This window comes from Pelodiscus sinensis, chromosome 11 (assembly GCF_052426305.1).
Source record: "Pelodiscus sinensis isolate ZL-2025 chromosome 11, ASM5242630v1, whole genome shotgun sequence".
In the NCBI taxonomy this organism is placed as follows: Eukaryota; Metazoa; Chordata; order Testudines; family Trionychidae; genus Pelodiscus; species Pelodiscus sinensis.
In genome coordinates, this window is record NC_143062.1 from 3656612 (window position 1) to 3683238 (window position 26627).

At 44.7% G+C, this 26627-nt stretch overlaps 1 protein-coding gene across 5 annotated transcripts in view; it reads right to left on the reverse strand.

Annotated features, from left to right (window-relative positions):
- Positions 1 to 26627, reverse strand: part of CFAP92 (cilia and flagella associated protein 92 (putative)) — a 101494-nt gene that overhangs the window by 4858 nt on the left and 70009 nt on the right. For 4 of the 5 annotated variants that reach the window (XM_075939716.2, XM_075939717.2, XM_089781358.1 and 1 more), the window contains 7 exons: positions 25501 to 25695; positions 19136 to 19430; positions 17207 to 17371; positions 12981 to 13193; positions 6603 to 6750; positions 4598 to 4800; positions 1462 to 1658 (listed from right to left, as the gene is read on the reverse strand). In XM_075939716.2, coding sequence (XP_075795831.2) covers positions 1462 to 1658; positions 4598 to 4800; positions 6603 to 6750; positions 12981 to 13193; positions 17207 to 17371; positions 19136 to 19430; positions 25501 to 25695 — 1416 coding nt within the window. The remainder of the gene's footprint in view (positions 1 to 1461; positions 1659 to 4597; positions 4801 to 6602; positions 6751 to 12980; positions 13194 to 17206; positions 17372 to 19135; positions 19431 to 25500; positions 25696 to 26627) is intronic. The other variant, XM_089781359.1, reaches the window with a different exon arrangement.

Here is a 26627-nt window from a genome sequence, read left to right on the forward strand (position 1 = left end):
TCCTAGCCCCACCCCGTCTGGTCTAGGCCCTGTCCCTTTTTGAAGTGGTCCGTGCCCAAAAATTATTGCCCACCCCTGATCTAAACCCTCTGCCCCTCTCCTGCACCCATACCCCCTCCCAGGCCCTGCACCCAAGACTCCTGCCCCAGATCACAACCCCCTCTTGCCCTATCTCACAGCCCAAACCCCTGCACCCCAATCCCATGCCCCAGGTCACAACTGCCTCCCTCACCCGAACACCCTCCCAAGCCCTCCTGTCCCTTACCCCAGAGATGGACAAGACAGCCTCTGCCTGCTGGAGCTGTCCCACCAAGATGGATGATCTGGCCTGCGGCCACCCTGCCACAGCCTGGGGACAGGGCAGCATGTGCAGTCTCCTGCCCCCCGCCCCCTGGGGCATGTGGTGCCAGAGGGAAGCACCAGCTGTTCAAAACAGCTAGCAGTTCTAGGCACTTGGGGGGGGGGGGGGGGGTCTGTGGGTGGGGGAGCATGGTAAGACTCCTGGCCCTGCCCCTTTGCAGGCTATCCCACTAAACGTTCAAAAACGAGTGCCCACTGCTGGACTAGAAGAACAGGCTCTAGTTTGCATACAATTCATCTGCACTGTATTTCTGCTCTGGTCTACATCAATACATTTCAAAGAATCCCGTGACAATCCACCACACCTAGTGACTCAAACAGGGTTTTGCCCAGAATACTTAATATAGTTCTGATTTCCAAAGCAAGAGTGCTGTGAGCGCCAGTATGTTTCTGTTGCTGCCAGTGGTCCGATCCACATTGTTGAAAACACCCCCTTCGCTTTCAGGGGACACATTTGCACTCGTGTAGGTGGAGCTATACAGGTACAGAGCCAAATAAGTATCTGTTGGTGCTTGGCCAACAGGTATTACACACTCATACAGCGGCAGCAGTGCAGCCAGCGCGCTGGATCCGAAATACCAGCGCAAGGTCACCACTCCAGGCGCCGCTGCTGCCCCATGTTGCGGGCAGTGATATGTTCCCCATGAAAGACAAAAGTTTTGCCATGGCACGTGGCAGTGTGAACAGCTTGTTGTTGGCAGGCGCACGCGCCTGTTAACTACAGGAATCCTGCTCGTATGCAATAGTTTGTTGGCAAAAGTGCCAACAAACTACATTCATGCTGCCAGACTTTTAGCAACAAGCCGTGTTGCTAAAAGCTGTGTAGTGTAGCGAACCCCCAGCCTCTTACGCAGCGCTGGGCTAATTGGGCTGGCAGCTGGCTCCCGTTCCACAATTTTGGCAGGATCTTTTCAGTCAACTCTATTGATCTAAATGGGGCTGGTGATGGCAGGGGACTGATTCTGCTCAGCACCCCATCACACTGCACTGTAAAAATGACTGTGTGGCACCCCCCACATGCCTGTGCAGTGGTCTGTCCTATGGAGGAACGCATTGTATTATGTCATTGCCTGGCCCCTGTGACCACGCTGCAGGCCTTACTTGAAGTCGGCGCCTCTCAACGTTTCAAACGTTCTGTGGTCCATGTCGTGGCAGGGGATTATGTTCCCGTTCCACTTCAAGCTGTGCTGGCCCTCCACACCTGGAACAAATCCTTTGGTGGTGCTCCGCTCTCTGTCCAGCCCTTGGTAAATGCCATTGTCAGGTAGCTGCTGCAACACTGACAGTGCTGGGATAGGCTAGGAAAGTACATCATCATGAAGCAGAAATCGGTTTCAGCCTATGCAGTACTTTTTATGTATCCATTACTTACGCTACAAATGCGCATTGGCGTTTAATAGCATGGCCGCATGCTAGTAAGTCAGCCTTGATTGCCCTGTCAGCAGGGGCGGACTGGCACGGCAGGACACCGGGAATTTCCCAGTGGGCTGTCCTCCGAAGGGCTGGCTGGAGGCTGCTGGAGCAGGAGGGGATTGTAACAGGGGTGCCACAGCCCCGCACTTTAAATTCCCCAGCGCCACACCTGCCATGCACGGGACGCTGTGGGGGCCAAGGGAGCGCATGCATGGCATGCTCAAACGCCACGCAACAGGTGCGAGGGGAGACACCCAGGCGTGGCGTGATGTCACAGCCCAGGACTTTAAAAGCACTCGGCCCAGAGTTGCACTGCGCGGCCCAGCTCGAGGCCTGGCATATGGCCTGGAGCCCCAGAAGCAGCTGGGGGCCGATCACAGACTCCAGCCCCGCAAACTGGAAGGCAGAAGGTAGGTGGGGAGGAGGGGAAAAATAGGAAGAAGAGGTGGGAGAGGAAGGGGCTTGTGCTGAGGGGAGGGGGCAGGGCAGGAGAAGAAAGGGGAAGGCACCAAGGGACAGGGTGGAGGAGAGACAAATGCCAGGGGGCCAAGTGGAACCAATGAGGAAAAGGGAAGGTGTCAGTGGGAGGGGGGACAGGGCGATGCTGGGAGAGGAGAGGGTGCTGGGAGAAGGCTTGAAAGAAGGGATGGGCATGAGCAAGTCACGTGTGAGGGCACAGGGGAATGAGGGGAACGGGGGAGAGGGTGGTGAGGGGGTGAGCATCAGGGAGAGGGGATGAGGAGGGGTAGCTCACATGATCAGAGTGGGGCTACTGGAGGAGTGGGCACAGGGAGGAGAGAAGGGCTGGTGGGAGGGGTTCAGGTCTCAGGAGGGCTGAGGGCAGTGACAAGGGCAGGAGTCCGAGTCAGGACAGCAGAGGAGGGTGAGGGGTTGGGGGGCAGCAGGAACCAGGGGAGCTGATGGAGCAAGGGGAGGAGATATGGCAGCAGAGGGAAAAGGTAGAGGTTTATGAGATATTTATTAATAACTTGGGTGCCAAACAAGCCACATGAACTCAATACTGGTGCACAACACAAAATTCATTCTGCTCATGGGAGGAAACTCTTAGAGGGAACACTTCCCCCAGCCTCTCTGCCCCCGAGTTACTGTCACACTCATTGGATTAATGCAATTGCAGGATAGTTGCATGAGGGGGGGGTTGGTGGGGGCCAAACTAATCCCTATTGGTAGGAGGATGGTGGGAAAAGTCCTTAGGAGGGTCACATGACACCTTTTACTTCTGGTCATGTATCCATCTTGCCCCGAGAGGGTTACCTCCAGAGGCCTGGCTAAGGAGAATCAGGGGGTGTGGCTAATGGGATAAGGGGCGTGGCTAACAGGGATCAGGAGTGTGGCTAATGGGGGTCAAAGAGTAAATTTAAAAAAAATTCTTTGATGTGAAAAAGTGGGCGGTGCTCAACCCATTTCCTGTGCCTATTTTGATTGCCAGGCCACCCCTGCCTGTCAAACTATCTTTGCTCAACAGGGCAAAATCCTGGAGCCAACATTTGAGCCCAGAAAAGCAGGAGCGAGGGATCTAGGTAAGAATGACGTCAGTAAAAAGCAAAGAAAACACCCCTGTTCTCCGAGGTACTTTTGCAAGTCTAGAGGCACACAAGCACGGTTTGAACTAAGCTGTAAGCAGCTACTGAAGTGTGTGGGGAAAAGCTGTAAGTCATTCCGGCCTGATAGGATGAGCAAAGAGCCCATTGTGCATTCGGGACGGGCAAGCTGCTGTTCATGCAACATGAATGCTGTGCAACAAAACGGAAGGCCATCCCAGAAGGGATTTTGGAGATCTAACTGCTCTCCAAACTTTGCTTTAAGCTTTTCTCTGTAATAAACAACCTTGAAGTTTTCCGTAGTTTGGGGTTTTTTTCTCAAGTATTTCTAGCCAAAAGGAAATGCCATTTTGAGTTTTATAGTTTACTCATTGTTTGGGTCAGTCATTTCTATGCATTAGTAACTGATTCATCCAACAAGAGATTAGTTTGGTGCAGGCCACCAATATAGTTTTTCATTTCAATGAGGTCAAATTCCTGAACCTTAGAGGTTTGAGAGTGTCTGTGTGGTTTCTTCCATGTTAGCTCAGACTGCAGGGCTAAGAGAGCCTATACTGCATAATGGAGCTCAGGAGACGATACAAAAGAAGAGTTGGTATTTAGTGAATAGAAATGGTTTGGGCCCTGCCTGGCTTTCATTGGAGAATACTACAGAATACTACTGCATCTACACTGCACCTGTAGCTCAAAATAAGTAAGGCAGTTTGAGCTACACAATTAGCTTATTTTGAAATTTGGCGCTGTCTACACCAGACTAAATTTCAAACTAGAGCGCTATTCTGAAATGTCCCTTGCTCCTTGTGGAATGAGGTTTACAGGGCCATCGGAATAGCGAGCCTGTTATATTTTGAAAGAACAGGTGCGCTCAAAAGACCCAGACTAGCTATTTTGGGATACTGGAAGTATCCCGAAATAGCTCTGCAGTGTAGACGTAGCCTTACTACTGTTGAGCCAGCTTGCCAAAATCCTCGTCACCACCTCCCCAGGGAGGCTACATTTAACAACATTTTAAATTATCTTCAGCCAAAGTAGCTAAGAATGAGCATGTCTGCGCTGTGTCTTGGGCTGGTAAATTATTTGGTAAGGCTGAGCTAAGCACTCCTCTGTGCCTCAACACTAGCAATGACTATTGAAATGTCTATGTCAAGAAAATATCTTGATAAGCTAAGTATGGAAATTGTTTTAAAATGTCAGCAAGGCACTCAGAAGTGCTGCTCCCAGGAGAACACTAACGCTTACCATCCCAGAGAAATGTACATTACCTGCAGAATCAGGCCTGGTCTCGTAAGTGAGAATTTCTGTGGTTTATCTTTCAAAAGTCCTTGTAGTTTGTCCAGCTGAGCACTGGCTTTTAGGCCACGTGTGGTTAGTTCGGCTGCTGTGGAGCACCTGTGAACTTTCAGCTGGGTGTCAACAAATACAGTTTTCTGAGGCTGATTGGTCTCATCACCCTGCCAAATGGCCACTGAAAAGAAAAATAAAATGACAGGAGCCATGTGTTTTAAGCAAGGCAGGACTGATAGTCTGAAGAGAAAGGTATGCAAAGGCATTTAAACAATTTTCCTCCCAAAGTTTCAGCTGTACCAAACCATAACTGGACGGAGAGTAATGGCTAATGCACACTCCTGGATTAAAAATTCATGCAGAACACAGATAGGGTATGTCTACACTACCCTGCTAGTTCGAACTAGCGGGGGTAATGTAGTCATTCGCAGTTGCAAATGAAGCCCGGGATTTGAATTTCCCGGGCTTCATTTGCATGATGCCGGCCGGCGCCATTTTTAAATGTCGGCTAGTTCGGACCCCGTGCCCTGCGGCTACACGCGGCACGGACTAGCTAGTTCGGATTAGACTTCTAATCCAAACTAGCTGTACGCCTCGAGGCATACAGCTAGTTCAGATTAGAAGCCTAATGGTGTAAGTGAAAGCTACAGAAACAGTCATCCGTGTGTAATGCCATATTTCAGAGCAGTCTGTCAAAATCAAATGTTAAGAAATCTTTCTGCTTGATGGGTATTTACATAATTGATGTTCATGACACACCTGGGACAAAACTATGGACTGAATTTGGCCAATTACAAATTTAAGGCTCCAACCTTCTCTGTTTCTAGTTAACTAGTGAAGGAAGCAGCATGTGCAGTGAGGCATGTTGTAGCCTGATGTTGGAGACAAAAGATTTAACTGGATTTTCCAGCATTAGTTTTGGTTTGAGAGGCTGTCTGACCTTTGCATGAGTAACAAAAATGATTGTCACCATTCACTTAAAAAAATCAGCCACCCATTAGAACCAGTTGTATAGAAGGAAAAAGTACGTGTTTGTCCAAAGATAGGCCCTCAAGTTCAAGGACTAAGACCAAGAACTGGGCATGGGAGGGACTAACATAATTCCACAATATGCAATGAAAGTAGCAGCTACAGTCTGGCACCGATTAGCCTAAAGCAACACCTTGGACTAACGATTGCCTCACTACGTGCTTGGAATCTAGACACTCACTGGAGTGCGCCGCTGCATTTTTAACTAATTTTATACAGGAATCCTATACACAAGACCCCTGCAGTACTAGTGGGTAATACCCTTCCAGAGCCCTTCAGCGCTAGCTCCCAGAGCAAGGTGCGCTACTCCAGAATTATCAGTTCAAATGGGCAGTATTTCTAATGCCTGGACATAGATCACAGTCACTGGCTTCTTATGGTCTACAACAGGAGCAGCTACCTGTTTTAAGGACACAACTTAACTGCAAATAAACTTAACACCAATGCACTCACTGTGCTAGGCCAGCTTTTTAGCTAATTAACCAAGCATTTAGCTGGAGCACTGCAACAAAACTAATCCACCTGACTGGCAACAGCTACACTCCACTGCTGTTGCTGCAGCACAGAGCTGGTGGACCTGCACAGTTCTGAGTGCACAAGCCCTGTCTTGGTTTCTCCCTCGAATGCCTTGTGTGTTGGGGTGCAGCAACACCACAAATCACAGGCACAGTGATTGCTGTACCTGGGGCAAGCTCTCAGCACCCTGACCCATTCCTTGGCAGCAGACCTGGACTGGTTTTATGGCCCAGGAACCCTGCAGGAGTGGCCCCATAATTTTACTGCAGAATTCCAACTAATTAGTCAGTCTACACCACACTGGAAATTAGTTACACATGCACTTTTACAGACAGGGGCATAATTTCAGGACCACAGCAACTGAAAATGCTTCTCATCAGTGTATGTTAGAACTCAGATGGAAAAAAATGGGGTGGTTATTGAAAATGAGCCAGTTACCTTCCTGATGCGTAGCAGGTGATGTCGGGAGATAAACAGGTGGCTTCTTGTACAGTTCAAAATCTACATGACGCTGGTCCCAACACCATTTGTCGCGACTCAGTACTGGCTCCAAAATGTTAGAAAACAGAATGTTCTCCTGCCATTTCTAAATGAAAGTTACGTCACTTAATGCAGCCATAGTGCCAAGCACAGAAAGTACAGGCAGTCCCCGGGTTACATGGATCCGACTTACATCAGATCCCTACTTACAAACAGGGTGAGGCAACCCCGCACTAGCTGCTTCCCCCCAGCAGACCACGGAGACGCGAAGCTAGCGCCCTCCCCCCAGCAGACCAGGGAGACGCGGAGCGGCTTTTCTCAGCAGACACCTCAGCTTGAGAATAAAGGACTGAGGGAAGTGAGGTGTGGGAGAATAAAACTGAGCTCTGGAGAAATGTTTGGCTAGAGTTTCCCCTACAATATGTACCAGTTTCGACTTACATACAAATTCAACTTAAGAACAAACCTACAGTCCCTATCTTGTACGTAACCCGGGGACTGCCTGTAGTCACAAAAGTCTACTTAAGAAAACTTTCCAGCAAGGACAAAAATCAGGTCACATTATGAAGGTAATAGTTTGTAAAGTACCAGATGTAAATACAAACTGTTTCTGACTCTATTGTCGCTATACGGCAGCGTGACCCCCAAGACAGAGGTCTCTGAATTGGGGAGGAGTGCTGGGATGACAAGCTACTCTATGGTCCTGTATCTGCCCCACTAAACGCTCTGGATGATGCTGGGAGTCCAGGGGACTAGATTGAATGCGCTGACGATGCTGGTGAATGTGGCACTGACTGTACATCCGTCTGAGTTCGTTCAGTCAGAGGGGTGCCTCAGTGCACGTTTGAGCGGTGCCGTGCTGGTATGTGCCACTGGCAGCGCCATCAGTACCAGGGGCATCATCAGTGTCGTCGGCTCGGAGAGGCTTCAGCACCATCTCTGGTGCTGGTTTTGGCGTGGTCTTCGATGCCGTCTCACACATTGGTGCCATTAGTGCCAGTGTTGATTTCGGTGCTGATAACCTGTGCCTCAGTTCGGAATGCGAGTGTTTGTGTAATGCGCACAGTGCCAGAGGTGCCAGGCTTACCGGCATTGCTAGCTCTAGAAAAGTTTGGTGCTGGAGGCAAGGAGCTGACTGGGGAAGTCCTGGCCTTTGCTTTTGCCTTGTCTGCGTAAGAGGAGGGACACTTTTTTGCTGAAGCTGAAGTTTTTTTTTCCCCTTTATTGGGTATTTCCTGAATAGAGAGAGTCCTCTTGAGTTGGTTGAAGAGTCCTTTCATAAAGGAAGATCTTCAGCCAGTTTGCTTGGTCACGTCTTGCCTGCGCTGTAAGATTGGAATAGTGCGGGCACTTCTGGGAGAGATAGCCTTCTCTCAGACTTTTTACACAGGAGGAGTGACCATCAGAGGCAGGCATGGCGGTCTCTGCAAGAGTCACACCTCTTAAATCCTGGGGAACCAGGCATGTTGAACTGGGGGAGGAATGGCAGGAAATGAACACTTTTTTAAAAAATTTTGAATAAAAAATGGAAGAAGGTTCCAAAAGTTGGAAAAAGGTGAAAACTTAAGAACTTTTTGAATTGTTTTTGTCACTTTAGGCCAAAGGAAGCTGACTGTAAGGTACGGATATAAGCGACTACTTAAGTAGCTTAAGGTTATCGGGTAGTGGAGTCACTACTCAATTACCCACTTCCTCCTCCCCCTTGCTGCCTCTGTATTAGAGGCAGCAAGGGGGAGGAAGCAGGAGTTGGTGCTGGGGGAAGCCAGCGTCTCCCCAGTGCGGGGGGAAGGGCAGGGGAAGCAGAGCCACTGCGGGCTACTACATTTAGAATGTGGAGTGGAGCCACAGCGATCCTGGAGCCGGCGCTAGCCGGGACTGCTCAGTCCTGGCTCATGCTGCCACTGTGGCTCTGCAATTTAAATGTAGTAAGAGCTGGGCTGCCTGCTCACCCAGTTCCTACTACATTTAAACTGCAGAGCCACAGGGGGGGAAGCAGGTCCTCCCTCCCCCCATTTCAACTAATTGAGTAGTCAATGGAAATTCCATTGACTACTCAATTAGCTAATTAACCGCTACTTACCATCCCGACTGAGTGAAGTTTCATCTGCTGCTAGAGAAGGAACGGAGGCCCCGTACTGCAAGCATACTCAACCGACAGTAACTGCATGAGGGGACACTACTGTACATGTGCAGAGCAACAGGGCATGGCTAGAAAAAGATCTCCACTCACCAGCACAAGGATGCACCAGGACCTAGAGTGGAGCACACCCAGGGATAGCACTCAAAGAAGAGCTCTTGTACTTGCTGGCCTCTTAACAAGGGCAGGGCATGCTCTGCGTTACTTTTCCTCTTGACAGCAGCACATGTTGCAGTGGCATTCAGAATCCTGTCTTGCTTGACTAGCCTGTCAGGGATGTTTAGAGGGTAAAGCATTACCTTCTAGAAAAGACATGGGAACTCTGACATGGTAAACTGATCACCAACCTGCCACTTTACCTCCTATGGACAGTACTGGAACTCGAGGCAGGGAAAGGGAGAGGCATTCACTTGAAAGTACAACTGTAGGCTAAATAGCTGGGAAAACTGTTTTAATATCTAAGGAAGCAGTATATCCTGAATAAGGCACTTCATAGTGTTCCCTAAAGGTGTAGCAAGAAGACTGGGATTACACTGCTGAACAGAAAGAGGTGACCGAAAAGGTGGCCTCTCCACAGGTGAAATGTAATGAAGGAAAGGCTCAAGCGTGTGGAGGATGGTATGGTTTCTTCGCCTCAAGCACAATGCAGTAGACGCAGAGCACCTTGTTTCTGAAGAGCCTCTTCTCTGACATTAGACGGATGGGTGGATTTTCTAAAAGCCTGGAGGTATTTCACGCAGTCAGCGTTTCAGGGATGCAATTCTGTTGTTTTGGGCTGAAATCTCGCACAAAAAAGGCTCAGCGGAGCAGCAATTATTCCACCTCCCCCACTACACATGAGGAAAATCAATGTGATAGCTATTGGCTTGCAGAGTGCAGCTCTGTACAGAGCTGTAAGTGGATGGGGGTGGGAAAGAGCCTGGATTTCTTTTTCCTTTGATAAAAGCTGATTTCTGGAGACAACACAATTTTGCAAGAAATCTGAACTTACAATGAATGTCAGTATTTCTAGTAACCAGATGAAAATGTTTACAGATGGATCCGCTCTCTTGTCACCTCTGGGTGACGTGCAACGACACTGCATTCTTCCTGAACGTTTGTACACATCTGTAAAGCACTGTGAAGAAGGAAACTATTCTATGGACTGAGCAATATTGTAGCAAAAGAAAGCACTGACCAATGAGAACATAAAAGGATGGATAGTTACATAAGGTACAGGGGAGATTTACACTCCAGTGACATCCCACCTCAACTATACTGTTGCCTGGTTGAAGCAAAGCTACTTTGAACCAAACTTGATGACATCTCAGGCATCATTAACAGTATTTCTAAGAATTCCTCGGTTCTAAACAAGAATTCTTGAGAAAGCTCAAAGACAAGCAGCAACTGGCTGCTTTGGTGCTGTAGTGCTTGACAGTATTCTCCACAGCACGCGGGGAGAAAGAAAGAAGAACTCAGTTGATCCAGAAAACGTCTATATCTAATTTATGTCAAATGTGGGTGGAAAAGGGACAGGTCTCAGATGCGGGGAGTGCTGAGCACTTTTGAAAACAGTAGATTTACATCTTAAAAACGAGAGCTAAACTTTCTTGAAAATCTGCCTCCGATTGCAAGTGCTGAGCATTACTCAAAACCTGGTCCTGACTGCTCAGCTGTGCTGAGGAAACAGGCGAAGAGAAGAAGGTCTAAGGGTTGCAGGGCCTGTTCATTATCTCAGCTCTCTTAAAACTGTAACATCCTCAGGGGTGGCTCCTTCAAATCCAGTCTCACTGCTATGAATAATTGCTGTGCAGATATTGTTTCCTTGGGATTCCCCTGTCTGAAATGTGAGGTGTATTCATTCGTCCAAGAGAGAACAACTCTTTTCTAAGCTGAAAGTTGAGAAAATTCCTAGCCATGCAGTTTCACCTGTGCTCTGGAACAAGATGGTGCCTGAGTACGTGCAGAAAGCAGAATTAAATTCTTTAGGAAACTAGATGGTTTCAGTTCCCCATGGTTACATTCGATGCCCTGGTGAAATTCAGCTTTTGAGAAGAAGAAAACAAAGAGATGAATGCACACTGAGTGGTGGAAGTAGGCTTCAGAGTGGACTCTACTGGTTTTACATCTTCACTCGACTTTTCTGGAGATGTGAATACTAAATTAAGCAAGTTATTACCCACCATCGTGACTCAATGCTGAGAGAGCGTCTGCGCCCAGAGCGGCAACTATTTGAGCACGGCGGACCTGCTTCCCCTGTGCTTTCTCTTAGCACTGTCATGCTGGAGTTAGCTTCACTTATGCTGAAGTGGTCAGCCACCTTCTCTTCATGCCATCCAAGTGCCACTGGTCAGTGCCACATCCTAAGCAACTGTTGCTCTCACATTGAGCACTATACTCTTCTCCCCTTTCTTATGGTTAGCTGTTTCTTGTGCCAACCAGCTGCACCTTCCACTACCCACTTTCTTTCAACTTGTAAGGTTCTGACCCATGCTGCTCAGCTGCCTTGCTGTTTATTTAATCTCTTCAGCAAGAGACACTGACAGCTGCATTGTACTTTAGGGATTGCTGTTGCTCTTAAAGCAGTGGCATTTCTTTGTACTGCATCAACAGTGCAGATCAGTAGAACACACACTGCCTACATTAACTGTTTTATTTCAGAAGCATTGTAATGCAGATGGAAATTTAAAATGGGCATTAGCTTTGTTCCTCACTAGCTGTGTTCAAATAATTTGTTAGGACCCAATGACCCCCCATGAAAACCTCCTATTCCCTTTCTTCCTAAATACAGACAATTCACATGCATTTTAATTGACTGCATACTCATTTTACATATATGCTGAGCTGCAGATTCAGTAAAACTGTCGAGACCACAGGTGAGTGAACTGGTCTAGTTGACAATCCAGTAAAATGTAAACGAATGGGGAAAGTTAAACTATAAAGAGGGAAAGAGAGATCAGAGGAATTGGAAAGAACAGGCATAGAAGGAAAGAAAGGAGGGGGAAAAGAGGAATAAATGGCAGGAAGGGGAACAGGCCAAGAGAAAATTGCAAAATGACAGAGAAAGAGAAAACAGAAGCTGAAAGACACCACAGGAAGTAAAGATATTAAAAGGAAAAAAACAGAATAGTGTCCTAACCCATGACTAGGGCTCTAAAGCATTATGGCAACACTAATAACAATAATAAACTGAAGAGAAAAGAAAGTCACACAGAGCTATTTGGTAAGGGACACACCTGGGACTGTGGACATTTAGCAAATTTAGCACCTAAGCATTTTCTCCAAAATAATTTAGTGGTGGGCAACTACTTGCTTACATTGGATAAAAGGTGTTTTAGTTTATTTCTGTTTGGCTACATTCCTAAAAGGAGAGTGTGGCACACTCTATGGACTACTGATGGCTTAACTTTATTAACAAACAACTTTACCATCCAGATATGAAACCCAGTCCTTTGAAAAGAAGTATAAGCCACACAGCCACACTTGTACAGATTAGCTAATTGTCTATATTTACATGTATCATATTTCTAATAAAAAAAAACTTACGCAGTTCACAAGCAGGTGAACTAGGCCAAATGAAGAGCAGATATGGGGCCACTCTATAGCAAAGGCTGGTTTTAAATAAGACTCGAGATATAGACTCAGGCATATTAACCAACAGAGCTTCATTATGTTAATAACTGTTCTGTACGTTGGTGTCAGCATGTTTTCGCTCCAGCCTCAAGCTGTATTTAGACAGTGTGCCACATCTTCTAGAGGCTGAAAGAACTCCTGAGCAGAACAAGGAACTCAGGCTTGCGAAATCAGAGCCAGAGGAAGAAATAAAAAATTAAGTGGACTCAGCAATGGGAGATACATAGGTGAGAGTACAATTAAACTGAGAGCCCTTGTGCGCTAGCACCAGCCTTGTTTACAGTGGGCTGGGACACTATGATGTTCGGGCCCAGGGTTCCACTGGTACATATGTGAATTTACAATCACACTAGTAGTTGCAGGCACAGATGACAAGTTTCATGTCCACACCTAGTTAGACAAATGGGAGAAAAGTGCATGTAAGGGACAAAATCTTAACATATATAAGAGGCTCTGCTGAATCCTCTCCAAAACCATCCCTCAAAACCTGTAAGACCATCTTCCCTTTTCAGTGCCTCCTGTCCTTATTCAGTTTGGATACTAAAAAACAATGTTCTGGGGCTTACTACTTTAAGTTTCTAGGTTACCTCAGTTAACTCCTTCAGACGTGCTTCATCAGGCATCTGAGGGTGCAGATTGGATTCAATGCTGCTCTTAAACCCAGGATATACAAACCCACTTGGTGATAACCACATATTCTTGGATTTTGCAATAGATTCTTTCTGGACAGTGTCCAAATCCACAGGGTCAAATATGGCTGACAGGTATTCATGACAATAAGTGAATCTCCTCTCTGGTTTCTAGGATGACAAATGTTCTATGTTAACATAAGTTCTCCTCTACTGGACATTACCACAGCCCAGGAAAGTATATATTAACATCAACATCTACTGTCTCCGTTCTACTTCCATCTAAAAATAACCAGAGATTAACCCACTCAGATAGTATGAAGAAATGAGATTAAGTACTTCAAAAATATTTTTGAATGTCATCTTATTTTGCATCCCCCTCCTAGCTCTGGACATAAAGATGATGCACAGAAAGCAAATGTGCAATCATTAGAATGATTAAATATTAGGTCATTTATAGATAAAGATATATCTAGATCCTTAGCTGGTGTAAACTGACATGGATCAATTTGTTTCAATATAGTTACTCTGATTTACACCAGTCTAGGATTTGACCCATATCATACTAGAGATGCTGGTTTCTTCATAGTTAAGAGTAAAGTTAGCCTATCTTTGTATACTCTCTCCTAACATACCCCAACAAACTTTTACAAAACACCAACAATCAGCCTGAAATTTCACAGGCAAGATTTCATGTTAAGATATAATTTTTCTGAAAAGACTGAGGCAAAAAAAGACCTGAAATTTGAAAGACATTAATACACAATGGCTGTGTCTAGACTGGCAAGTTTTTCTGCAAAAGCAGCTGCTTTTGCAGAAAAACTTGCCAGCTGTCTACACTGGCCACTTGAATTTCTGCAAGAACACTGACGATCTCATGTAAGATTGTCAGCGTTCTTGCGGAAATACTGTGCTGCTCCCGTTCGGGCAAATGCTTTTGCGCAAGAGGGCCAGTGTAGACAACGTGATATTGTTTTGCACAAAAAAGCCCCAATCGCGAAAACGGCGATCGGGGCTTTCTTGCACAAAACTGCGTCTAGATTGGCACGGCTGCTTTTCCGCAAAAAGTGCTGTTGTGGAAAAGCATCCGTGCCAATCTAGACGATCTTTTCCGCAACTGCTTTTAACGGAAAAATTATTCCGTTAAAAGCATTTGCAGAAAATCATGCCAGTCTAGACGTAGCCATTTATTTTAAGGGATGATCCAATACCCACTGAATTCAGTGATAGTCTCTCTTCACTGACTTCAGTAGAAGTTGGATCAGGCCTTTCATTTGTTGAGCATGAAGAGGCCAGCTGACTTTCGGTAATCTTGAAGGGTCTAGAAGGAATTATTTATGGAGCTATCAGAAGCTGTTTATGGACCTGTTAGAAATCCTCAGTATGTATGTTTGATTTTTATGGAGCTCAGGAAGTCCACACAAGAGGCACTTCAGCTTCCAAAATATCACCTGCTAACATGTACTTTAAGAGCTAACAAAGTGCAGCTGATTTTTTCTGGGACTTTAAAAGCTGCTGGAGTGTGTGAATTTTCAAAGATACTCAGCATTGGCTTTAACTCTGCCCCACAAATTCAGTGGTAAAGCTCCCACTGACTTCAGTGGGAGCAGAGTTACTTTAACATGGATCATTTTAAAATCCCACCTGAACTGTGCAAAGTTTCAGGGGACCCTCGACTACTGCAGAATAATCCAAGAAACTCATATCAGTAGAGGTTCCTCCTCTCAAAACTCATGAAACAGAAGTGTCTACCTGGAGGTAGGTCTGACGCAGTCCTACATCCCCAAATTAAGGCAGTAATTTTGAAATCTTTAAGTCAAGACCTGATCTCTTTCTCACTGATAAAGAGAAAGCTCATATAGAAGTTACGGACTCGTTATTGGGTAAGGTCTTCTGGCCTGTGTTATGCACGTAAGAACAGACAACCACAATGGTCACTTCTAGCCTCAAAATCCATGAAAAACTGAGTTGTTGCAGATGACATTATAGATTTTCATATGTCAGTACCCATGTGGATGATAAAGAGAATTCATTAAACATGATGCATTTATTTAGCTTAAAAGAAGTAGTTTAGACCCAAGGCCTCAGGACAAAAATGTCTCCTTGTCCCACACCCATACAACATCCTATATGTAATATGCGTAATTTGTATGTACAGCATCGCCGCATGAAAAGTACCAGATGCATATAAACCATTGTTACAATACTCTATTTCCTACTGATTCAGGATGTCCGCTTTAATAAACCATCTTCCAGGAATTTTGTTTTTCCTGTGATAATAAATATTAATGACTGCTGCGTAATCAGGACAATACATCCGCACCTCCCTAAACCGGGACTCTTCTGTCTGGCAACATTTATGCTCCTGAATGAGAGAGCCCGGGGGCAGGAGAGCCAGCAGCTGAGAGCCCTGCGAAAGGCGAGGCTGATGGTAGCGGGGTCAGGGCCTCTGCAGACAGGTGGCGGTAGCGGGACTGTGGTAGCAGGGTAGGGGCAGCATGTGCGTGCCAGCCCAGCAGCGGGGTCAGAGCCACAGCAGCCTGGGTGGCAGCAAGGCTGAGCTGCGGCAGCCCAGCAGGGGAAATCCGTCTGGAGCTGCATCTGGTCAGCAGTGCCCGATTGAGGCCACGCGCCAGCCAGCAGTGGAACTTTGCTAAAACAGCAGGGCCAGGGGCTGTGTGCTGATGTTCCGGCAGTGGGGCTGGTGCAATGGTTGTTGCAGTGGAGCCAGGGCAGCTGTGTCACCCGGCTGGTAGTGGGGCTGAAGGAGCTAGCGGAGGGGAGAGGTGGCAGGCTGAGGAGGCTGGTGGCAGGGGACCTTCCCTGGTTCGGCACATTCCCTCACCTGGGACCACTCAGATTCCGAGGGTGCCAAACCAGTGAGGTCCAGCCTGTACTAGCATAAATTCTGCTTCATGGGGATATATTCAGCTAGTGCCAAGGAGTTAGGCAGTGGTTAACAATCAGGATTATATATAATATGCTTTATTATTAAACAAAAAATAATACACAAGGAGCTTTAATGGATAAAATAAGCTTTATAGTCTATGTTAACTAATTTACCCTATACAAGATTATATAACTATGCCGGTTGTCACACCTACATAAATACTCGATTATATATACACACACACTGAATGATGTAGAGTTAAGTGTAACATCTTTTCAAACCACTTTATATTACTTATAAAATGCATGAACATATGTGTGGTAGCTCAGTTTCTCTTCTCAGTTTTAAACCTGTGGAATTCCATTGATGTAAGTGGGATTAATTGGTGTGAAAGCAACATTTTTAACAAATTAGTAATATTCTTGTAGAATCTTCAATGTGATTCTATACTCCCATCACACCTTTGAACACAGTGTGGGTCCCAAACCATCAGCTGGTCACAGGAATGGTCCAGGAGGGCTTCCTGTCACTGCCCCCCAGAACTCCTCACTCCGCTTCATGCTGTCACTTCCACTGGGCCAGAGCAGCATGGCAAGTAGGATGCAGCAACAGCAGCACAAAGGAACCAACCAGAGCCAGCAAGCAAACAGTCAACGAGCGGCCTGGTAGCAAATGCAGCCCAACGGTGAAGAGAAAGGGGCCAGCTGGGGTTGCAAAAGGAGGCATCACTTTGCCTTGATGTAGGGGAAGACTTGGATTGTTTGGCTTCCTCGGCCAGCAGGAGAATCTGTGGGGTTTGGAGTCTGTTTCAGGGAGGCCTCCTCTCCATTAAAGGATCTAGCAGAGGCTAGTTCTCTCCCAGGGAGAGACAGATTGGAAGGCTGTGTTGTGCTTTGTTTCATTGCAATTTTGTACTTTATTGTCTTCCACTTTCATGAGGAGTAAGCAGGCACCCTACTGGAATTTTCTGTCCACTTACAAGAGCAGGACTGGGAGACAGAGAGCAAGAGAGGTTGAGGAAAGGCCTGGCTAGAAATGAGGATGGGCAGAGCGCCACACCACCCCACTTTAAATGGTGTCTGACAGAAAGGGAGAGAATAGATAATAATGATTCCCCCACAAAAAAGATAAAACGCAGCTGGTGGATCAACTTAATAAAAAGTTTGGGAACCACTATTTTGATAAGAAAGGTGCTTATGTCAATCTATTTAGAGGCCATCTCTCTTTCAGGATTCAAAAGTTTGGTAAGTCATGCCCAATAAAACATTGCACTACATACATATCTCACTCTCACCTTTGCCAGCTCCTTACAAAGTTGCATCTTTGCCCACTCTGCAGAATTGAGATGCTGAGTACTATAGTTGTAGACCGACTTGCCAACACCAGGAGAAATCCTGATGCTTCTGAACTTCGGCTTTTTCACCTTCCTGCTGAGCAGGTACACGGCATCGATGTTAGTCTGAACAAAAATTGCACAGCAGCTTAGTGTAATTGGAAAACATTAAAAAAGGGATAGAGAATAAGAAAAAGAACATCTTATTTCCTCTCTATAAATCCACATTTTTGAATGCTACATGCAGATGTGGTCATCTCATCTCAAAAAAAGATACCTTGGAATTGAAAAAAGTTCAGAAAAGGGCAATAAAAATGATAAGGGGGTATGGAACAGTTGCCATGTGAGGAGAGATTAATGAGACTGTGATTTTTCAGTTTGGAAAAGAGATGACTAAGGGAGGAAATGATAGAGCTCTATAAAACCATGACTGGTAAGGCGAAAGAAAATAAGGAAAAGTTATTTATTCCTTCCCATAACACATGCTCTAGGGGATACCAAACAAAATTAACAGGTAGCAGGTTTAAAACAAAAGGAAGTACTTCACACATTGCACAGTCAACCTGTGGAAGTCCTTGCCTGAGGAAATTATGAAGGCCACAATTATAACAGGGTTTTAAAAAAGAGCTAGATACATTCATTGTATCATTGAAGTTAGGTCCATCAGTGGGCAAGATGGGAAGGAATGGTGCCCGTAGCCTCTGTTTGTCAGAATCTGGGAATGGGTGACAGGAGAGGGGTTGTCGGTTCTGTTCATTCCCTTTGAGGTGCCTGGCATTGGCCATTGTCAGAAGACAGAATACTTGGCTAGATAGATCTTCAGTCTGACTCAGTATTGTCTTATGTGATCTGACATTTAATCCTTATGATAAAATAACTATAATTCCAGATATTCCACCAGGGCTTCCCCTATTGGTTATCACCCCAAAAGAGGACATCTTAATAGCGCTTGAGATGGCATTGTCTTTTCTAATTATTAAAGCTCGTAAGGGCACCAGCAGTTCCTCAGAGGTGGGTGTCCAGAGTACAGGACCTCATACACATGGATTCTAAGTGCTGGTGCTCTGGAGCAACTTCTGCATGGCCGAGTGTGTGTATTTGAAGACCAGGGAAATAAAACCCAACAGCACATTGTTTTATTTCTACAAATCCTCTATGTTAACACCACAAGCAAGAAGTTCTTACCTCATGGCCCTTCACAAAAAGCCCTGCTGGCATTATATAAATATACCCTCATATCCTTTTTCTTTATTTGAGATAGCCATACTGGGACCCTTTGTGGCCTCTAAGGAAATATTACACCCCTCAGGTGCTAGCACAAATTCACACTGATTGTGCTTACATGATTTGTCATCCTGTGTTGACTTAGAAAGAAATGCTAATATGTTAGCACTTGGCTGCACAATGTTTGTTTTGTCAGAAAAGTAGAAAATTGACATTAGTCTGCTAATTCTTATTAGTAGACATTCTTATTAGACATGTTCCTGTTTTTCTATAGCAAACCTTTCTGTCAGGCCCACGAAAGCTCATCACCTAATAAACCATCTCGTTAGTCTTTAAAGTGCTGCATAGTCCTGTCTTTTGTTTCACAAAAGACTACAGATTGGGATCAGTTTATGTACTTCAACAGGGAAGTACTTCCCATATGTATGTTTTTAACTTTTCCGTTAAAAGCATTTGCGGAAAATCATGCCAGTCTATACGTAGCCACTATGTTTTCCCCCACCCTGATGAGCTTCTGCAATAGATAATACAGTGCTGATTTTGACCATGATGTGTCCAACTCTAAAAGAGTATAGTTTCGGAGGTGGCAGGGGGAATCAATGTGATGCATTATTATGACTATTAGGATTGCTTCAGGTATGATGGTTCTAATCAAACACAACTCACCTGGATGTGGTCTTTGTAATGCTGCATGTCTTCCTTTTCCTTTTTCTGCTGAATGTACTTTTCATTGTGGTTATCCAATAAAGACTGCATTGCTCCTTGTTTCATGATCACCCTTCTGGGGTTTTGCAAAGCATATGAAGAGAGTGAGGGCAAAGGAAGGCTTTGAATAAACAAATCCTCCTTAGTTAGGGGAATCCCAAATTCCTGACTCAAGACTGTGATCATTTTTGCAGAAGGCAACAGACCTCTCTGAATGACATCTCTTAATTTCTTACTGCGGCACAGATAATCCAGCCTGCAACACAAGCAGACACAACACTTCTATAGATTATCACAAAATGTACCAAGTTTTATTTTGCTCACATAACAAGCATTAAACTATTATTCATGAAAAATACCCAGTTCTACCATAACATTCTCTTGCTAAATGGTTTGGTATATGACCCACATTCATTTGTACACCCACTGAAAGCTAACACTGTGCATCTTTAACAACTCATTTCCTGATTGCCTTATAACACATGCCATCATAACACCACCATTGCTGAATTTGTCCCAGGGAGCTTCATGGAAATTGTACCTGCTTACTGGGTTTGGCCTTTGATTTCTAGAATTACTCTTCAAAATGTACAACTGCAAAATTAATGAGCACTACACACTCACTTTGTATACACGCACACACATGCTCAAGCATGTGTCAGACAGAGCAGGGTGGATTTGCTTTAAATCAAGTTGATTTAAATCATGATTTAAATCACTAATCAGGAAGACTCAATTTAATCATGGTTTTCTACATAAAAGTGCATTCTTGTTGGTTGTTATAACCTTAATGCGTATTCTTCACAACTCAGAGATAGATGTAGGTTTCATTTTTAGAAGGTACATTTTTTAAACAGTGAATTATTTTGAAAACTTTTCAGATTAGTTTTACAGCTATATCAGAAAATGAATGATTGATTATTTCATTTGCCAAAGGTAATTGAAGCAGATATTTATGAAGTCATTGGGCGGTGAACTGTCTCCAATTCAACAGGTTAATCATTAATATTTGGCAAATTTTATTGCCATGCTGTGTTAAGAGAACATCACCAGACAGACATTTAAATTGTTTTATTTAACTAAAACAACAAAGTTATGTATTCTGGATTTTTTCTTCAATAGCAAATATTTTAACAAAACAGGCATGTGATTTTTTTTTTAATTTGATTAAACATGTTTTTTTTTAATTCAAGGTTTTGATAAAATTATTTTTAACTAAAATAGTGAAATGAAATATTTAAAAAACAAAAGTTAAATTGACTATACCAGCCAGGTCAACGTGAGTGTGAAACGTGAGACAGGGCCAAATCTTCAGCCCCCTCTAGTGTGGCACAGTGGACTTTAAAGTTATTTTAAGACAGCAGCTAAGGATTGGCCTAGCAAGCCAGCTCCAAATGAACATCTCCCATTTCCCCCGCCCCCCAAAAAAAGAAAAAGTTCCAGGGCTGGGTATGGACAAGGAAGTGGAGAGCAGGAAGGAAGCGCATTATGCTCTCTAGCAGCTCTGGCTGGAGGAACAGCCTCTTCAGAGTCATTTTCTGCTGTTAGGCCTTGTCTGCAAAAAGTTTCACTAGTTTAATTAAAATGAATTTCAAACCTGCCTCCAATCAACCGCTACGTTGGGGGTCAATTTATCCTAAGAAGATTCCTTAAGCTAAATTGACACAAGACAGGTTCAAATCAATTTTAGGGATGTGCACAAAGGGGTTTCCACCAGCTTAACTAAATCAGTTTAAAAAAACATTGGAGAGCAGAGGAAGCAAAAGCAATATACGTCACATGCATTTTGCACAATATATTGAAGTGTCTTCTTTCCAAATGGACCATAGCTGTTACTTTCTGTGCAAGTGAGACAGCAATTTCCCTTCTGTGTATGTAATAAGAATTATTAAAGGAAAGAAGTAAGCGTATTGTCAAAACTAGAAACAAACGTTTTGTTCATGCTTTTGCTGATATGCTTGATGAGGAGTGTATGTTAATGTTACGATGAACATTTTCATACACAAAACACTCAGAATTGTAAAAACCACTGCAATGAGTCAATTTTCCTTAATGATTTCTGAACAAAATATTTAAAACCTCATTGATAACATTTAATGTCACAAATTACAACTGCTTTGATGACTCAAAGGTTTTTATAAACCTTTCTTTTGTATACTGATGATTCAAAACATTTCGTTAAGCAGGGTTAATGAGTACATCCAACTGGTGTACTGAAAAACAGAACTTTCAATACTGGAGATGAGACACTGAACTATTGGCTGATCTGATCACAATACAGAACCTCAAGTTTTATGAACATCGATCTTATGACGGACCAGTTATAGGCACAATGTTTTTGTTTCAGAACTCGTCATTTTGCTGTCAAACATAACTTCAATCCTTTGGTCAACATTCATGAACGTATACTGGTTTGAAAAGCCTGAGAAATTTGGTGACAAAGTTGAGCGGCAGTTCTCCCAAACAAAAACCAGGCACAATGTACCTTTGTAACTATTCGTTATGTAAATCATCAATGAACACATTAATTTATTCACCAAATCTGTCATTTTGAGATTTTTCAATTTTATAAATGCCTCAATCAGGATATGAAATAGGGGTTGTACTGTATGTGGCACCAAAACCGACTCTCAACTTTATTTGTATCCCTCTGAGATGCTCTCTCCGAGTATATGGCCATGAGTGCGACAAGGCACATTGACTTTCCTGCAGCTCCATTCCTCACTACCACAGAAATGGCAGCTCTATCAAAAACCACTCTGACCACCATGTTTCATGTTCACCAGCCTCTCACACACTGATTTCCACGGGAGGTAGGGATGTAAGTACCCGTTAAAAATGTTAACGAGTTAAATGATATAATTTTAATCATTTAACTAGTTAACTGGGGTCCAAATAGCCTACAATGAGCGGGGGAGGCACCCCCAGCGCAGCCCTCTGTAAATGGTAGGGCCCACTGTACCACTCCAAGGGTTGGGAGCTGCTCAAGTCCAGCCAGCCCACCACATCACAGCCCTCTGCCCCTGTCGGTTCACTCATTACCCAGTAAACATCACCTAGTTAACCCTTTACATCCCTAACGGAAGAACCCTCAGCTACACCTGGCAAAGCACTGCAGAGCTGCTGCTCCAGAAACCTGGAATCATTTTCACAGCATTCATGGAGAAAAATGTTTTCTGGAAAAATAATCTAGTGAAGACAAATTTATGGATCCTCCCCACAACTTTGCAAGTTCTTAATTGACAATACATTTATCCAGCCTCCACCACAGAAGACGGTTGAACTTCTCAGCCAGCTGGAGAAACAGCTTGCATCTCCCTCATCCCCTGAAGTGAACATGACAAATTGGGTGTCAAACCACTTTCAGGGCAAGCCTGATGCCATGGATTTGTCAGCAACTGACGTCAAACTTCATTGAAATTTCCCAGGATTGCTCCTTGAGAGGAACACATGCCCAACTTATGTTCCCAGAGTTTTGTTGTCAAGAATGAATATCTTGTGCTTTCCACACCTGCTTTGAAATTGATGCACCATTTGCGAGCATGTATTTTGGTGAAGCTAGATTCGTCGCATGTGTGTCCATCAAGAGCCATGCTGACATCACACTGGAGATTAAATGAGCATTGTCTCAAAGCTACCAGACTTTAAGAAGCTGTGTCACAACACACTCACCTAGGGTCAACTCAACATGTGGCCCACAGGCCTGTTTATTTGTGGCCCATGGTTTAGGGTTACTGGGGCTCAACACACACCCCGTAGGTGGGAGCCAAAACAAAAAAGTACTCAATATAATGGTCTTCTGTTGATATGCATTTTAGCAGTTAAATTCCTCGACTGTCATTGTTCATTGAAAGTGCTGTCATATGGGTAGAAATTGGGTAAATATTGCATTTACTGACTTAAATGGGGCCTGTGTGTTGTGTAGTCTTGCCTTAATCTTTGTATGCATGTCCGTCAGTGTGAAAGAAGCTATTTGCATGTATTTGCACATATATTTGCATGTATATGCAACCCCACTTAAGTTGCGGCCCTCAGTATGTGCGGTGAGTATCACTGTGGCCCCCCGAGACTTCCAAAGTTGAGTTGCCCTGCACTAACCCATGTGTCACATTAGAGAGCATTAACTAATATACTTAATATGTAAATTTCTTAAAACCTTTGTTTGCTATGTTGCTTTGATTCCATCTCAGGAAACAGTAAATCTTAAAATGGGGTTATGCAGGTAAAAAGTTTGGGAACACTTACAGTAGAAAGAAACAAACACATGCACTAAACAAGTCTGATGCATCCATGTCTGGCATATGCTACTGACAGACACACTGCCATAGTCAAGACTATAGCAGCCACCTTGGAAATGATACCCAGTTAAGCAACTGATCTAAGTCATTCTTTTATGCAAGATACTGAAATGCAAAAAGAAACTCAGAAACCACTAACAATGGTCTCTTCCTCTTCTAGCTGGAAATAACAGCTTTGCCATTTAATCTGAATGCTTATTTGGTGAAGCTTCCCCATAAGCACTGTAAGAGAACGTCCAATAACGCTAGTTATTTCGAAATAACTTTGTCCTCATCTACACAGCAGGCAGTTATTTCGAAGTAATGTTGAAATACTGCCAAGCTGGAAGACTTCTTACTCCGACTCCTGTAACCCTCATTATACGAGGCGTAAGGGAAGTCAGAGGAAGAGCACTCTATTTTGAAATAAGTGCTCTGTAGATGCTCCCTATTTATTTTGAAAAAAGCTACGCAATTGATGTAGCTCAATTTGCGTAGCTTATTTCGAGTTAAGATCTGCTGTATAGACACACCCCAAGTGAGCAATATAGGAGTTTTATCTTTTGAAACTGAGCCCTCTCAAAGAAGTAATAAAGGCTGTTTCAGTGAAAGCTGGGTGGGTTTTAGTTTAGAAAATAAGCAAAATGAACCATTCTATTGATAGCAGAGAGTAAAGTACCCACTCTCTCTTTTCAGCCTTCTAAACATTTGATTTGCTTATTTCAGAAGATGGATTAAACCTATTTCCTATTTTTCAAAAGCAAGAGGGTTTTGTGGTTTTTGGTTATTTTTTCTTTTGCTTATCTTGCATGATTACTTTCTCTACACATTTTACACAATAGTAACAATTTATATTTACAGTTATGCCTTCACTCTTTCTCTCCAGGTTATTATGCTTTTTAACTAACACACAACTAACATTTTGACTACTTTGAGGCAAGTGGGGGTTGACAGGTAGGTGGGAGCCGTATGCTGCTGAACTGAGCCACTCGAATAGCTATGACTAAAAAACAAAACAAAACAAAATCCCAACAAGATTATGCAAACATCAAAACTTCAGCCCCTCTGGATGTGGATTTCTGCCTCCTGAAAGCTTCTCTCTTCTGATGACCCTGGAGCTGCGTTTATAGACTTCCTTGGCTTGTTACCCTCCGCCTTGCTCCATTACTTTACCCTATACATCCGTAGGAAAGCTACATAGAGAATGAATGCTTTTCCAGCCTCTGTTCTTTCAGGTGGAACAGGCATCTGTCACAAGATAATTTTATTGCCTTTTTTTCCCCATTCCTCCATCTCTTCTGCCCCATTGCATAAGGAATAACTTCATGTCCAGAAAGGGAGGTAGGGGCAGTTAGTTATCATCAAAGTACATGTGATTGCAAAAATTATTCGAGGGGCAGAAGCATGTGGATGGTGATGAAATCAGCATGCTAATCCCCAGAGTTGCAAGCCTCATTTGCATTGTGCTCATCTGTGCTTTCCCAGACCTGATCTCACACCTAAAACTCACTTGCAGGCCCACTGAGCTGCTTTCTTTCTGCAAGCAAATGCCAAGGCATTAATCATTGGCTGCGTCTAGACTGGCAAGATTTTGCGCAAATACTTTTAATGGAAAAGATTTTCCGTTAAAAGTATTTGTGCAAGACAGCGTCTACACTGGCACGGATGCTTGTGCGCAAAAGACATCTTTTGCGCAAAAGCATCCGTGCCAGTGTAGACACTCTCTTGCGCAAGAAAGCTCCGATGGCCATTTTAGCCGTCGGGCTCTCTGGCGCAAGAAATTAACTTGGCTGTCTACACTGGCCCTCTTGCGCAAGAATACTTGCACAAGAGGGCTTATGCCTGACTGGGATCATCAGAGTATTTGTGCAAGAAGCACTGATTTTGTACAGTACAAAGTCAGTGTTCTTGCGCAAATACTCGCAGCCTGTAGACAGGCGGCAAGATTTTGCACAAAAGCTGCCAGTCTAGATGCAGACATTGTGTCATGCTACTTTGGTGATACTTCAATTGTCGGCTTCTTGACTATGAATCTAGGAAGGGTCTCACCTGGACAAGGCTTGGAAACATGCTTGAGGAACCATATCCCTGACATAAACCAGTGGTTGTTTTGATATAGCAGAAAGAGGTTTACAGAGGTGGATATGATACAAAATCGCTTCCAGGTCTGCATACAGGCGCTGATGGAAAGACAGCTGAGAGTTATATAATATATCCAACCTTCCATTTTCAGTTCTATGAGTCCTGCAACAGAGCACCACAAGAGTAATGTTACAAAATTATCCTTGATTTCATTAATCCAACAGCGGTACAGCACATTCTCTTATGAATCTTCTCTGTCTAAAAAGAGAAGATCAGGGGTCTCCAACCTTTTTAAGCATGAGATCGCTTTTTGAATCTAAGTGCAATGCAAGATCTACCTCAAACCCAAATACCCTTGTCCTGCCTCCTTTGTGCCCATTCTCCGAGGCCCTGCCGCTGCTCCTTCCATTGTCCATCCCTCCCCCATCTTCCCCCACTTTCATCAGGTTGGGGTAGAGGGTTAGGGGTGCAGCCTCTGCTCTTGGGTCAAGTGGTTCAGAGTGTGGGAAGGGATGCCCTGAAGGTAGGGAGGTGGGGGTGGGTTCTGGAGTGGCTTAGGTGGTGGGGCACTCACCTGGAGAGCACAGGGTGGTGGGGTTATGTCCTGCCCCACTCTCCTCAGCCCACACTGGGATTGGCCAGGCAGCCAACACAGGCTGCCCCTGGGATGGCGCTGGCTGCTGTATTAGGAAGGCAGGATAAGGGTTCCTCTGAAGGCAGGGAGGTGGTGTGGGTTTTTGAGGGGGATAAGGCATTTGCCTGGAGGAGCACATGAGTGTGAGCTTGAGCACCCCCACCCCTATCCCTGACCCTGGGAGCAGAGGCCCAGCCAACAAAGGCTGCTCGGGGGCTGGAGCTGGCTCCCGTATTAGGAAGGCAGGATAAAGGACCCACTGAAGGTGGGGTGGATTAGGGGACAGGGCATTTGCTTGGGGAGCACAGGGTGTTGGGCTCAAGTCCCACCCACCCCAGGAAGGGCTAGGTAGCCCACACAGGCTGCCCCAGGGATGGAACTGGCTCCCACTGGGGGAAAGCTGACCAGTGCAGAGACGCTCATGGATCGGACAGAGACATCTATTAGGGAAGGTTCTATT